Here is a 15,694-nt window from a genome sequence, read left to right on the forward strand (position 1 = left end):
TTACATGAACACATCTGTCTGCCTATCTGTGTTTGGGCTGTCTCTAAATAAAAAGCAAAGGAAAAGCTAATCACAAATTTTCAGTCAGATTCAAAGCTGTGTTAACATTTTGTCTGGCACAATTTTCCCTCAAGATGATATCAAATTCATTATAAACTAATAATTCTTCATTAAATAAGCCATGACTTCTCAAATTCATAGCTCACTCAAATTAACCTGAGAAAAGTGGACATTAACCCTATTAAAGTGTGTTGTCCAAAAATCAATCAAACAATACTTTTACAAGATACTACGTGTATTTTGCAAGAAAGAAAGACGGGATGAAGAAGATAAATGTGCATCTCTTTCACTTCGGTACATGTGGGACATTTTGTAAATTGTCACTTTTTCAACAAAAATGGACATTATTCCAGACAGGGGAAATAGCTATGGTAAGTTCAACTCCTTTTATATACACAAGGTAAAAACACTGGTGAAACCTTGGTTTGATTACCTGGGTACTTACAGCCCCCCCCCACTCCCCCCTCCCCCCAACCACAAAAAAAAAGTAATTCCGGTAAGAAAACTCTGTCAGCGAGTAGTGTGACAAACTTGACAGATTCAGAAGCTGAAACCCTATTGCTATCATTCTTTGTTAACACATTTTCTCAAACTCAAACAACAGTATGCTTTAAGAATGCAATAATACTGCAAAAGAGGCAATTTATTCTTTATGAAACACCTTGGTATCATACACAAATGTAAAATGTACTCAACAAGAACACACAAGTATCCTAGATTTCATAACTTACAGCCACACCACACCGTCTCAGAATGAAATCGCTGTCACATTCACAGACATAAATGCACATGGGTCGTTCTGCAGAGCTGGGTATCATTTTGTGTCATGCATTTTCAGTCCTATAAATGATTGTAATGTATTTTAAAAAGCAACTAGAAGGTATTCTGCTAACTTTTGTCATTATTACTTCAGTTAGATAATGATACAGACATGCAACAAAAACATGTATACATTTTTTGTTTTTAATTTCTGTATTTAATTTTTAAATCCATGTCACATCCTCTGGTTTCCACGTTACGGGAGTGATGTATTTTGAAATGCTTGTAATGGACTAATCGTAGACAATCAAAATGTGCAAGTATTTAAAAAAAAAATTCTGCAGCCAAAGGATAAAAATATTTGGAAACCGTTTTTATTAATCAAATCAATAATTTTATGGCTAAAATGTCTTAGTTACATAAAGAAATATCACTCACATAACATGGTTTGCACTGGTATCCAGGTCTGAAGAATAACCTACATACACTTGTGCTTACACTACCAAACAACATAAACACTTAAATGCACACACTGGTATGTCTTAGAATGTACCTCAAGCTGGGGTACAGTGATACCTGAGATCAAGGAAACGCTTGGGCCCAGCCAAATGTGTCCTTATATTACGGGTGGTCTGTCATGACAGGTACACTTCAGTAATGTAAGCTACAATGCAATAGAAAAAGGGACAACAGAAGTTGTCCTTTATTGGGAGGTGGTCTCTCATGGGAGGGGCCCCAACATCTCAGGTAGCACTGTATATATAGCAGCAAGATTATCATCTCCAAGTAGCATTGCTGTGCAATGCTTGGGCATAAAATCATACAGAATCACAGAGCACCAGGCCCACAAAATTTCATTCAACTTACTTGTTATCACCTCTTTTTTCACTGACACACAAAGCATAACCTCATGGACATAAAATAGGACTCACAGAGCTCTCTGCTGATAAAATTTCATCCTTGGCACAAAGGGTCAAAAATGCCAAAAATAAGGCCTTAAAAAAGATTATACGTTATTTGCGTGTTTGACCAAAATATGACATTTTACACAGATCGAGACAGTCACTGTTCTCCGAGACCGCGCTAGCGGTCGAGGTGAACAATGACTGTCGAGATCTGTGTAAAATGTCATATTTTGGTCAAACACGCAAATAACATTTATGTATCGATCGAATTCCTTTCAGGTACTATGACTTTGTTGTTGTTTTGACGATTGAACGAGCACACACACACACAAGCAATCAAACACATAAGCTTCATATTTGGGCGTTTCAGGTTGACCGAAACTTCAAAGGAACTACAAAACACACGTCATGTACTGACTTTGTTGTTGTTTTGACATTGAACAGCACACACACATGCAATCAAACACATGACGTGTGTTTTGTAGTTCCTTTAAAGTTTCGGTCAACCTGAAACGCCCAATTATAAAGTTTTGTGGGCCTCTGACGTCACATGACTCAAAGAAGGGAAATCCAATCTCCAATCGATACATAAGCCCTTATTTTCAAAATAAGGCCTTATTTTTGAACATAGTAAGCCCTTATTTTCAAAATAAGGCCTCAAATCTCTATAGTCATAAAAAAATGAGGGCGTAAAGAAATAAGGCCTTATTTATTTTAAGACCTTAATAAAATAAGGCCTTATTTTTGATAAGGCCTCAGGAAAATAAGCCCTTAAAAGAACAAGCCCTTAAAAAAATAAGGCCTTACAAAATTAAGGCCTTATTTTTTCTGCGCATCACTATTGATCACCCTAATAGCAACACACAATAACTTAATGACACATAAAGACGACAACACACACACACACATACGCACGCGCACACTCACGAACGCACATATGCGCGTGAGCACGAAAAAAGAGATAATAAATGGAACATTATAACACTGGTTGAAATCGGTTGTCGCACCTGGACTCTCCTGTACACCTGTACCTACCCTAACACATTTGCAAACACACACACACACACACACACATACACGTACTCACACACACAAACATAGACACAAAGATACATAAAGACATTACAACACACAAACACACACACGCACGCAAATACACACACACACACTCTCTCCCTCTTTCTCTCTCTGTCCGTCAGTTCGTCAGTTCGTTTGTCAGTCCGTATGTCTGTCTGTCAGTCCGTCTGTGTCTCTCCTCTCTCTCTTTCTAACGCCGCTCTCTCTGTGTACCAGCATACAACTGAGAGGCGCAAAAAAATAAGGCCTTAAAAAAATAAGGCCTTCTTTTTGTAAGGCCTTATTTTTGTAAGGCCTTATTTCCAATATGACCTCACAAAAATAAGGCCTTATTTCTGGTAAGGCCTTATTCTGAAATAAGGCCTTAAAAAAATAAGCCCATAAAAAAATAAGCCCATAAAAAAATAAGCCCTTATTTTAGAAATAAGGCCTTATTTCTTGAAAATAAGCCCTTATTTCCTGAAATAAGGCCTTATTCATTTAAGGCCTTATTTTTGGGATTTTTGACCCTTTGTGCCAAGGATACAATTTCATTCAGCTTTCTTGTGAGCCTCTCTTTTTTCACAGACACATAAAGTATATCTGCAATGGACAAAGACGGCTTAACCCTTATCTACAGACATACTATTCATTTTTCAAGAGAAACACTTCCTTTCAATGCCTTGCCGGAACATACAATATAGCAATAACATCAGGTTCAACAACACTTTGCACACCAACACACATTCTCTCTCTCTATGCACCAGTTGTCCCCCTCCCCCAACCCCCTTCCTTTCTCTCAATCTGTCTGTCTCTCTCTCAGAATGAAGGCACATGGCAAAGCTGCAGCAGTGAAGTCCCATAAGCAATACCACAGTAACAGTTCTAACACAATACATCCACACGCACAGACATCACACACAACCATCATTCAACAAGAGATATTGCCACAATGTGATCTCCCCTTAACAAAACCTGGTTCAAATGTCTCGCCAACACTCTTCGTGTCTTCGCTCCCATTAAGCGAGTTGTTTCGCTTTCGTCAAACACATGCATGCCTTTAAAAGCCGACGGGAGGTCGCCAATGCCGTCAGGTGGACCTGAAAACTTTGAACGTCCGTTAGTTTGGTCATCGCTGTCTATGTCATGGGGATTTGGGGGATCAGTCGCAAGGGATGAAGGGTTGTCACCTGAACCATCTTTGCCAACAGGTTGCCATGGTGTTTTGGGATAAATTGGTTCCGTGTCTTCAGCAGTGGGGGGAACTTCCTGGACATCGGTAGGGGCTTTGTTTTGGGGCTTTGTCACTTTCTGTTGATGAAAAGCACAACACTTGGTCAGTGAAACAGGAACGGAAACTAATACAGTAGTACCTGAAATGAAAGAACACCCTAATGGGACAAGCCAAAAGCGTTATTCATAGCAGTCTACCTGTCATGAAAGATACATTTCCTAAAGATAATAGACAAAGGGACAATAGAAGGTGTCCTTACATGAGAAGTGTTTTCTCATCAGAGGGGCCTTACATAGCAAGTACCACTGAAATGTAGACATAAAACCAGGTCTTTAACTACAGTTCAGTCATCCAAGTTATAACTGTAGTTACCTGTAATAAACATTGCCCGTCATACACATACCTTGGCTGAATCCAAAAAAACTAACATTAACATTTTCTAGGAACAGTGGAGATGTGGCAGAAAAAAAGGAAAGGCCAGAAAAAGACCAGATACTCAATACATTGTATTTGACTTAAACTGTTCCTGTAAAAGTTATGATAGGGGGGGAAATTGGCAGTGTTGTTACCAGACTCAGAGGACAAGGGGTCAGTTGGACCTAGATTGAAATGAAAGCATGTGTAGGTCCAAAGTCCTGGCTATAAAAACATTGTTTTTCAGAACACAGCTTTACACTACAGTTTCTCTTTGTGAAGTTACGAGTCTATTATAACCTCTATTACAGTGGAACCCCCCTTTTGAGACTTCAAAAAATCTGAGAAAATCAGGAGGGAGTTTTAAAATGGGGGTAAATGTACAGAGGTAATGAACAAAACGTCTTCAAAAGAAAGGGAGTCTTAAATTGAGGGGTCTTAAAAGGGGCGTTTCACTAGCCATTCCAGAAAATGTATACCTTTTGGTGTTTTCCAACTGGCTTGCGGTACATTTCATCCACATCAATCATAGCCTGTTAAAACATAATCGAAAATTTCTTATCAAATTTTCATTTAATTAATATACTTACCAACTCACATAAATAGCATTAACTTCAGTTTGATGCGTTAGACATTGAAGCACTGACCCTGGTAACAGGGGGAGATAACTCCCAAAACAAAACAAACCCTTGACAACGGGTCCCGGGAGTTACCTCCCCCCACCGGCTGCCCGCGCATGCGCTGGACATACTGCCGGTATAGTCATTCCCACTGAAACACCACCTTAAACCACACAAAGCGGGGTAGGTAGGGAGGGCATTAACTATGTGAGTTGGTAAGTATATTAATTAAATGAAAATTTGATAAGAAATTTTCGATTAAATAACATATTCTTACTACAACTCACATAAATAGCAGATTGCTACACAAGGAGGCGGGAAACTCACCTAAACCTTCGGTAGAACCTGGCCAGCTGCCACCATGGCAGGCAAACAGCTCGAGCCATCTTGCCTAGTGCTGGCAATATCACGTAGATAAAAGTTTATGAAAACGTCTTCAGACTTCCAGTATGCTGCTCTGAGCACTTCAGTCATCCTGCCTGAGCGCAAGACCGCTAGAGAGGCGGCCCAGGCTCTCGCCTCATGCGTACGAGGCGACCGTAATGGGAGAACGGAGCGTCCCCCCCCCATGTGTCTGCCACCACTCATATGCTTGCCTTATAAGCCCGGCAGACCATCTCGCCAAAGTCGTTTTAACGATATCCTTATCCCTGGCTACGTTTAACGAGATGAAAAGCAATTTCTGAGATGAAGCTCTTAACGGAGCCGTGCGAGACAGGTAAGCCCGCAGAGCCCGGACCGGGCAGTTCAAGAGGTCAGGGTCACCGCGCGGTAAAATAGAACGCAGCGACTGTATGTTCACAACAGGAGACGGCTGGTTAGGTTTTTGATTCTTTGCTAAAAAAACAGGCGAAAAACGCAAGATAACCGAGCCATCTTTTTCGAAGGAAATATCCTGATTAAGTCCAGAAAGAGCGTGAACCTCGCTTCCCCGACGCGCTGACGCAAGCAAAATAAGTAGGAGAGTCTTCTTAGTAAGGTTAGACAGACTAGCCTCTTTCAAAGGTTCGAAAACCGAGGAGCGCAAAAATTCCAGTACCAGTAAGAGATCCCAGGCTGGGACAGACGTTCTGCGTGAAGCAGAGCTAAGAGCGGAACCTTTAATGACACTTGCGATCACCCCGTCCAGGGCAATAGAGCGTCCCAACTGCTTGAGGGTAGTGGAAATGGCAGAACGACGTACCCTGAGGGTAGACGCCGTCCGACCTTGGGAGGACAGCCAAGCCAAATGATTTGCAACCTGCATAGTACGTGGAGACAACGGGTTAACGCCGTTAAGACGACACCACTGGGCCCAAGCAGCCCAATGGGACGAATAAACAGCAGAAGTAGATCTTCTATGCGCCTTCTGCACCAATGTCAGAGTGAGGTCTGACGCCCCAGCGCGCTTCAACGCTCTCCTGACAGAACCCAAGCGTGTAGAGCCAGGAGATGAGGGTCCCTGTGAGGGATCCCCGACCTCGGTTGCAGAAGCTCCCCTTCTCGAAGATCGAGAGGAATGGGTGGACCGTCGGCTAGACGAAGAAGGTCCGGAAACCACGCCTGGCTCGGCCACAACGGCGCTATGAGAACCAGCCTTGGCTTCTCCAAGTCCGCCTTTCTCAGTACCTTGCTCAGCAACGGAATGGGAGGGAAGGCATAAGCTACCAGATCCTTCCAGTCTATTTCCATGGCGTTGACCTCCCAAGCCTCCGGGTCGGGCACTGGAGACACGAAGACTGGGAGACGCCGAGAGAACCGGGTGGCAAACAGATCCACGAGGGGTTTGTCCACCTGCGTCCACAGACGCCGCAGTGCTTGGTGTGCGATAGTCCACTCCGAGTGCAGAATCTGCGAAGTGCGACTGAGTGAATCTGCCAAGATGTTCAGGCACCCCGGAAGGTACTTCGCTGAAATCACAATTCCCTGAAGGAACGCCCAAGCGAGAATCTCGCAAGCTCTGTTGGACAGAACCAGCGAGCGCGTACCCCCCTGCTTGTTCAGGTACGCGGCCACAGTGGTGTTGTCCGTGTGGATCAACACATGCTTGCCCCGCAACGAGGCGACAAACTCCCGAAGCCCGAGGCGCACTGCTTCCAACTCCAGAATGTTGATATGCAACGATTTCTGATCCTGGTCCCAAAGACCGGAAGCTGTGTTCCCCTCCAGATGAGCTCCCCAACCCTGAAGGGACGCATCGGTAAAAAGATGCAACTCTGGGGGGGGGCAAGGAAATCGGAACGCCCTGAGCCAGCCAGGCCGAATCCAACCACTGCCTTGTTGACTCCAGGAACCATCCCTGAAGGGGAAGAGACAGATTCCAACCTTGCGAGGCTGGATCCCAGGCAGAGTTCAGAAACGCCTGAAACGGGCGTTTGTGAACTCTGCCCAGAGGAATCAGGGTAGACATCGACTCCATCTGGCCCTGGAGTGACGCCAACACCCTGACAGGCGCGTGGCGGAGGCTTGACAGAGACCTGACCAGATCCTGCAGCTTGTCTATCCTCCGCTGGGCGGGACGCACAGTCCAAGCTAGGGTGTCGAACACCATGCCCAGATAAGTGAACTCCTGAGAGGGAACCAAGTCGGACTTCCCTTGGTTCACGAAGAAACCTAAGTCTCTCGCAGTCTGCAAGACTATCTGGGTGTGCTGCCCGCACAGGGACTCTTGTTGACTCAGAATCAACCAGTCGTCCAGATAAACTCTGAGACGAATCCCTTTCTGGCGCACTAACGCGCAAAGCTGGCGCACTATCATGGTGAAAATCCAGGGTGCTAAAGAAAGCCCGAACGGCAGCGCCCTGAACTGGAACACCCTGTCGCCCCACAGGAACCGCAGCCACTTTCGATCTGACCTGTGTATCAGAATGTGGAAGTACGCGTCTGTCAGATCGATGGAAGTGACCCAGTCCGACGGACGAAGGGCCTCCCTGACAGACGCTGGAGTCTCCATCTTGAACGGAACTTTCCGGAGGAAGCCGTTCAAGGGAGACAGATCCAACACCGGTCGCCAACCCCCTGACGCTTTCGGGACGACAAACAGTCTCCCGTAAAAGCCAGGGGACCGACGATCGATGACCTCTTCTACCGCTTGCTTGCGCAAGAGCAGTAGAACTTCCGCCTGAATAACGGCACAAGCCTCTGGATCGGCGGGAACTTGAACCTGGGTGTTGTCCTGGTTAGAGGGGCCTTGTCCTCCAACCAGAGCAACCGGAACCCCGATCGAACCACTCCCGTAACCCAAGAGTTGCTCGTAAGAGCCAACCAAGCTGGAACGGCCCTTGAGAGGCCGCCCGCTACCAAAGGGGTAGGGGCTAGGGGAGTGGCTGGATCGGGGAGCCTTCATTGGGGGTTAGGCTTGCCACCTGACCCCTTCTTCCCGAAGGAAGGTCTCTTATTGTAGGGGCGAGAACGGCTGCCGCCCCTGTGCGACCTCGTCTTCTGTCCAGAGCCGCGAGAAGATGAAGGCGGCGCCGAACCACCTTTTTTCTGACCCTGCTTAAGGGCAAGCTCAGACAGCTTAACAAAATGCAAATCCTTCGCATCTTGAGACTCTCGCCTGAGAGCCTCAAGAGACTCAGGACCCAGTAGGCTCTGACTCGCGAAGGAGAAACTTTCAAAGCCTCAACAGTGGCTTTATCCGACAGTCTCGAGTCCTTCAACAGAGCTTCGCGACGCCACATCACGGCCTGCGTGTACAACTTGGCCGAAGTTGCGGTCTGCTCAGCTACGATCTTAGCAAGAGCTGCTAACAAAGTTACAACATCTTCTTCCACCGCGTCGTCCCGGAACTTAAAGGGCTCCAGCGACACAGAGATGGATCTGGACAACGCTCTAATAAGAGTGTCAGACACAGAAGACAATTCGAGAGAAACTCTCCCAGCTTCCTCAATCGCGATCACGCCGGCTTCGGTACAGACTGAAGGCCTCTCCTTCTTGTACCCATCCTTCCGTAAGTTCGCCAGCTCCGGAGTGACCTGAAGCGGGGAACTCGGAAGCGCGAAAGAATCGATCAAATGAACAGGCTTCCCGTACAGCCTAGGTTTACGGTTCAAATCCGCCGGCATGCGAGAACAATCACTCGGCGATGCCAACCAATTTTGAACAGACTCCGGCGCATCCCCATGTGCAGTTAAAAGAGGAACGATGCTATCGGAATTGGCACCCAGGACCCTAGCCATCTGATAGGCTATAGAGGGAGACTCCCGAAACCGGAAGCGGACACCAGCCTCACTGTCCCCCCGGAAATCGCCAAACGCGGAAGGAGGTGCTGCTAGCCGTGAAGACGAAGTTGACACCCCTTCCGCAAAATATCTAGAGGTAACCTCAGCGGCGGCACTCAGCGCGCGTGAGAAACTCCTCTCAACCCGAAAGTTGTGTTCCGCCTCAGAAGAGTCGCCACAATCTTCGTCAACATCCCCATCATCAACAAAGATGTCCGATGAAGACCGATCATGACCGGAACCATCATTGTCCCTAAACGGAACTGATGAACTCGTCGTACCGGAACCCTGTGTAACCACACCAAGGGGAACCGGTATAGCCGAGCTGCTACCACTGGTAGCTGGCAATCCGGAAGGAAAGGCGACCGGAAACACACCTGTGCTTTGACCGGAAGCCGACCCGACCTGTCCCCCGCCGACCACAGCCGCCTGAGCGGAAGTGAAGGCAGGAAACGGATTGCCGTTACCACCAACGACCGGAACCCCCGTAGGCTGTGAACCGGAAGTCGATGGTAACGAAATGAAAGTGCCACGATCTCTCGGAAGAGATCCTGTGGCCGGAAATCCCTTTGCCGAAGCAGTTGAACCCGAGTACGAGGGACCGGACGTACCGGCCCCAGCGTCAAGGGTGGAATAACCGTCGAGATGAGCAGCACGCATTTGCGCCGAACACCCCGAACTTCCACTAACACGTACCTGATCGGCCGAAGCCGAAAGCTGAGGATCAGCAACGTCCGCCGACGTAATCGTAGCAGAAGGAAGAATCCTCGACAAAGAGGCAGCGTTGCCAACCCCTGGAGGCAAAGCTGGAATGGTGGAGTAAGACACACCCCTGTCAGCAGCCAGCATTTCCCTCATTTGATCCTTGAAAGTAGAAAAAAGAGCAAACAATTCATCGCGCGAGACCGCCTGAGTCTCTTTCTCCTGCGGCGACAACACAGGCATGCTAGCAGGAGGATCAATCGAAACACGCAACGACTCCTTGCTCACCGGATCAAACACACTGACCAGAGGTCGTTTCGCCGGCGAAACTTTATCTTTATCTTTCGAACGCGACTTCTTAGATTTACTTTTAGACGAAGACGCAGACCCAGAACTGCCCAGCGGCGACCCCACCGGTACCTGCTTGGCAGAGCTCCTCCCCTTGTCCGCCATCGAAATGACAAGTCACAACGAGAAAATTTCGCAAAAATAATCAAAATTCTAAAATGCAAATGGCGGCATGCACCCGTAACACCGGGCACTGCCCACACTAGGTTGAAGTAACAAAAAACTCCAGAAATCGGAGTCAAAAGTTCCGCAACCGGCAGACAAAACAAAAATGCAAATGGCGGCATGCGCTTGTAACACAGCGCTCTGCCTACAGTAGGTTGAGACAACAAAAGACCCCAGAAATCGGACCAAAAAGTTTCACAACCCAAAAATAATCAAGCAAAAGAAGGCAGGCACCTAAACAACGGTGCTCCTACCTGAAAGCGCCAAGTTGACGAACAGAAAAACTTCGTAAGACGAAGTGCAAAATTTCAACAACAATTACAAAATGCAAAAGGCGGCCGGCACCAGCTAATAGTGCCCTGACCGTTATAAGCCAAGTTGAGAAGAACAAGAAACTCCGACAAGTTAGAGTCAAGTTCCCCAACAAAATACACTTTGCAAATGGCGGCAAGGCAAAACAAGATAAACAAGAAAGATCTCACCGTAGTAGAGGCAAGAAGCGTTCAGACTTCAAAGGGTCAACGGCCTACCGTGGCAGGCCAGCGGCTGAAGAAAACAGCCAGAGTGCAAACACGTCTATTCGCTAGCGTGTTGAAGAAGGGAATGACTATACCGGCAGTATGTCCAGCGCATGCGCGGGCAGCCGGTGGGGGGAGGTAACTCCCGGGACCCGTTGTCAAGGGTTTGTTTTGTTTTGGGAGTTATCTCCCCCTGTTACCAGGGTCAGTGCTTCAATGTCTAACGCATCAAACTGAAGTTAATGCTATTTATGTGAGTTGTAGTAAGAATATGTTATTTAATCAAAACAAATCATGAGTATCTATCTATATCTATATACAACGACTTGTGTGTGTGTGTGTATGTGTGTGTGTGTGTGTTCGCGATGCACGGCCAAAGTTCTTGATGGATCTACTTCAAATTTGGTGGGCATATTCAGGTAGACCCCGGACACAACCTGGTCGATGAGAATTTTTAACACGTGCTCTCAGCGCGCAGCGCTGAACCGATTTTGGTTTTTCTGTTCATCTTCCCAGATCCATTCCCAGTAACTCTTCCTTATCTTCTCCAGTGTTTTGCGTTTATCTCCCTTCCTTCGTGTGGCGTCAATCCATATTCCCGTTACTATTTTTAGAAGGTAACGCTCAATCCATATTCCCGTTACTATTTTTAGAAGGTCACTGTCCACAACGCTTTCATCCCGGCGAAGCCGGGTATTACTCTTCCTTATCTTCTCCAGTGTTTTGCGCGTTTATCTCCCTTTCTTCGTACGGTGCGCCGGCGAAGCCGGGAATTCGGCTCTACTTTTTCCCGGCGAAGCCGTACCCGGCGAAGCGGGTATTCATCTAGTATATCAAAATATATCACACGCTTTCCTTCTTTGCCACTACTAAAGCAAACGTGTGCAAGATTGTATGTTACACGCTTTGGAGCATGTGCAAGAACGGATTCAAACTCGAAATCGTCCCTCCAAAAGCCCCAAAATGACAACACGACTTTTATTTCTCCTGCTGTTATCGTTCCTTCTCTTTGAAAATTCTTCAACGCTGAGAATACTGAAAACGGCATCCCAGACGACAGCACTGTTTCCATACACGAATTTAGCTGCCCTTGGAAGTGGCTCGATCGCTCAGGAGTTTTCTTCCACACTCGATTAGCTGATGTCTAACTCAGCCTGACGGCTTCGTTAGACAATCAATGTAATCTCGTGTGGAAGAAAACGTCTGTCACACGACCAAGTCTGAATAGCAGGTAATATACGGCTTGTGTGTGTCTGTGTGTTCACGATGCACGGCCAAAGTTCTCGATGGATCTGCTTCAAATTTGGTGGGCATATTCAGGTAGACCCCGGACACAATCTGGTCAATGAAAATTTTGAACACGTGCTCTAAGCGCGGCGCGGTGAACCGATTTTGGTTTTTCTGTACATCCATTCCCAGTAACTCTTCCTTATCTTCTCCAGTGTTTTACGTGTTTATCTCCCTTCCTTTATGTGGCGTCAATCCCGTACGGTATTTGCAAGAATACTGAATGAGAAAGAGCTTCTTCAAAATCTGAAGTTTGATCTTCCGATCACAGCTACGGTATCATCCTGAACTCAGGTCAAAATGAGTACGGCTCATTCTCTGAGATAACTGGCGATAGCCGTTGAACGATGACTGATCAGAATGCTACGGTATGACAAGCAGCTTCAGATATTCCCGTCACTATTTTTAGAAGGTCACTGTCCAGAACGCTTTCCTTGCACCCGTTGTCCTCACTGTAAAAGTGCAAAGGTCGAATCTATTTATAGCCACACGAAAAATCCACTGTCATCTATCTCTATATATCTATAGATGTATATATATACGGCTTCTCTCTGTGTGTGTGTGTGTGTGTGTGTGTGTGTGTGTGTGGTGTGGTGTGGTGTGTGGTGTGTGTGTGTGTGTGTGTGTGTGTTTGCGTTGCGGTGAACCGCGGTGAATCTTTCTTTCTTTATTTGGTGTTTAACGTCGTTTTCAACCACGAAGGTTATATCGCGACGGGGAAGATGGAATAGAGCCACTTGTCAATTGTTTCTTGTTCACAAAACCACTAATCACTGCGGTGAATAAATACTCTGTTTCGCGATACAAATTACGAAAATAAACACTTTTTTGTTCGGCTCTACTTCTTCACTTCTTTCACTTCCGCCACACAACGACCAGCGCTTTTCTGCACAGCACTTTTCTGCACAGGTAGTACATCTAAGTATTGCAATTCGTGTACAAAATCCCTCCCATCTTCAAAATATTGCCACTAATATATACTACCCCTCCCATCGTAAATATTCTGCATCAAATTTGGTGGGCATATTCAGGTGGACCCCGGGCACAAACTAGTGGATGAAAATTTTCAACACGTGCTCTAAGCCGGCGAACCGCCACGCTGCATACTTTGTCTAGCGATTCACCCGGCAAAGCCGGGTATTCCTCTAGTATATATATATATACACAGACCAAACAGACAGGCAAAGAAGTAAACACACGCTTCTTATTGGTGGAATAACTACAGCACTACTGTTTGGTAGTCTATGTTTAGTTTTGAGTAATTTGTTTGGTCTCAAATCAACACAAGAAAAGAATTTCAGGATACCCAAAAGAAAAAACCACACTTGAACTTGCCATTAAATAACTAAAATAAAAGAAGAAGAAACTTCTCTGGAAATTCTGTAAACTCTTAGTGTCACTATTGAATAAGATTGTAATTGAGAGTTTGATACACTCAAGTTTGAAAAAGTCAACTGACCACGTTCATATGTTTGTCAAAAGCAATGACATATCCTGTGCTGATTCCACGAATGTTGCGTATGCCACGAGTCACCACTCTCACTTTCAGCCGTTCTTCAACGCTCCGCTTCAGTATGCTCAGGGGACCGTGGTCAAAAGCTGCAAAATATTAATATGGATCATCATTGCTATATGCAAGGACGGGCGCAGTGACGTGGTGGTAAGAAATTGGCCTCCTAATTGGGAGGTCATGAATTCGAATCCCGGTCGCTGCCGCCTGGTGGGTTAAGAGTGGAGATTTTTCCGATCTCCCAGGTCAACTTATATGTGCAGACCTGCTAGTGACTTAACCCCCTTTGTGTGTACACGCAAGCACAAGACCAAGTGCGTACGGAAAAGATCCTGTAATCCATGTCAGAGTTAGGTGGGTTATAGAAACACGAAAATACCCAGCATGCCTCCCCCGAAATCGGCATATGCTGCCTGGATGGCGGAGTAAAAACGGTCATACAAGTAAAAATCCACTCGTGCTAAAAAAACTATGAGTGAACGTGGGAGTCTAAGCCCATGAACGAAGAAGAAGAAGAATTGCTATGTGCATGGTCAAGCATAACAGATAACACGCATTTTGTTTACAATTATTATTTTCTTTTTTCTCTTGTCTTGTATGCTTAATAGTGTATGCATACATTGCGTGTGTGTGTGTGCGTGCACACTCGCAACTGGTATTAACATAATGATAGTGTAATATAGTTGGCTAATGCTGCTGTTAGTGAAACTGATACCAGACCCTTTGCTGTTTTACCAGTATTGAACTTCTATGAGGGTTCTTTTCTGCGACAGATGACAAAGGTATAAAACCTGCAGTATTATGTTCCAAAATGCATAAAAACAGGCAAACTGCGTGAGCATAACTATGCTGTACTGTAATGCTTTGTAAAATGGAAAATCGTGACACAACACAAGCCTAGAATATACTCTTGGTCTCACATGTTTTCATTTCAGTCAGTATTGTTCTCCTTATCATGTTCCTTCGACGAGGTTGTGTGCTCTTTTCTTCAGCTTCTGCTGTGCCAGCATCTTTGTCCCCAGCACCAGAGATCGCCTTGCTTGACTCAAATCCCATCTTAAGTGGAACTGACTGAGTCAGTAAACTGGTCTCCCCTGACTCTGCTCTGCCTCTGTCCTCACACACTATGTCAACATCCTTCTTTGTCCATTCTTCGTCTGTGTTCACACCAGGGACTGGTTCATATTGTAAGCCATCATTTGCATAATCTGTATTAATATTTTCTATGGAGTCATTTCTAGTCTGCTCGGGACCAGATGCCAGTGGTTCTGTTTCCAAGGCAGCAACCCTTGCAGCTAAATAATGGTCCATCATCTCAATGTCATCCTCATTGGTAGTGGTACTGGTAGTGTTACTCCTTAGATCTCTTTCTACATTCAAAGTGAGTACCCTATTCGTTTTACGCGCCGCTCCATATTCCAACTCATCGCTCGAATCCCTATGCATAACCTCTACATGATCTCTGTAGGCCTGTTCACGACCAAAAATCAGTGGTTCCGTTTCGAAGTCAGCACGACTTGGAGAACTGTTTCCAGAAGCAGACGACACGGTTGGATGTGATTCCACACCCACAATTCTTTCGAACTGTGCAACACTGCTGAAGATTTCCGCATTTTCGTCAGCAAGATCTATATTTTGAGTGTACAGCGCACGTACGGGATCAAAGGACTCAGATGTAAAGTCCAAAGAACGTTCTATGGAGTCTTCTGATGGGTTTGAAGGGCCCGCCTCGTTGCCTTTGTCAGCCATGACACTTTCAGATTGATGCGATTTTATTTGGTTTCGTACCACTCAACCTCAAAAATATTTGTACATCCAAGATTTTATTAATACAAACGGATGTGATTTTGTATATATATGACATAATGTAAAGTAAACCCAATCTGAAAAGGCTTAAAGGGGAATAATGTATTC

The 15,694-nt window shown here is 45.7% G+C and overlaps 1 protein-coding gene across 1 annotated transcript; it reads right to left on the reverse strand.

Annotated features, from left to right (window-relative positions):
- Positions 1–682: 682 nt before the first annotated feature.
- LOC138958486 (uncharacterized) lies at positions 683–15,529 on the reverse strand. Its single transcript, XM_070329658.1, has 4 exons — positions 14,701–15,529; positions 13,730–13,869; positions 4,908–4,961; positions 683–4,091 (listed from the first exon to the last, which is right to left on the reverse strand). Exons 1-4 carry the CDS (start codon positions 15,527–15,529, stop codon positions 3,708–3,710), a joined length of 1,407 nt encoding a protein of 468 aa, XP_070185759.1. The 3' UTR covers positions 683–3,707.
- Positions 15,530–15,694: the final 165 nt, after the last annotated feature.

This window comes from Littorina saxatilis, linkage group LG2 (genome assembly GCF_037325665.1).
Source record: "Littorina saxatilis isolate snail1 linkage group LG2, US_GU_Lsax_2.0, whole genome shotgun sequence".
NCBI classification, from domain to species: domain Eukaryota; kingdom Metazoa; phylum Mollusca; class Gastropoda; order Littorinimorpha; family Littorinidae; genus Littorina; species Littorina saxatilis.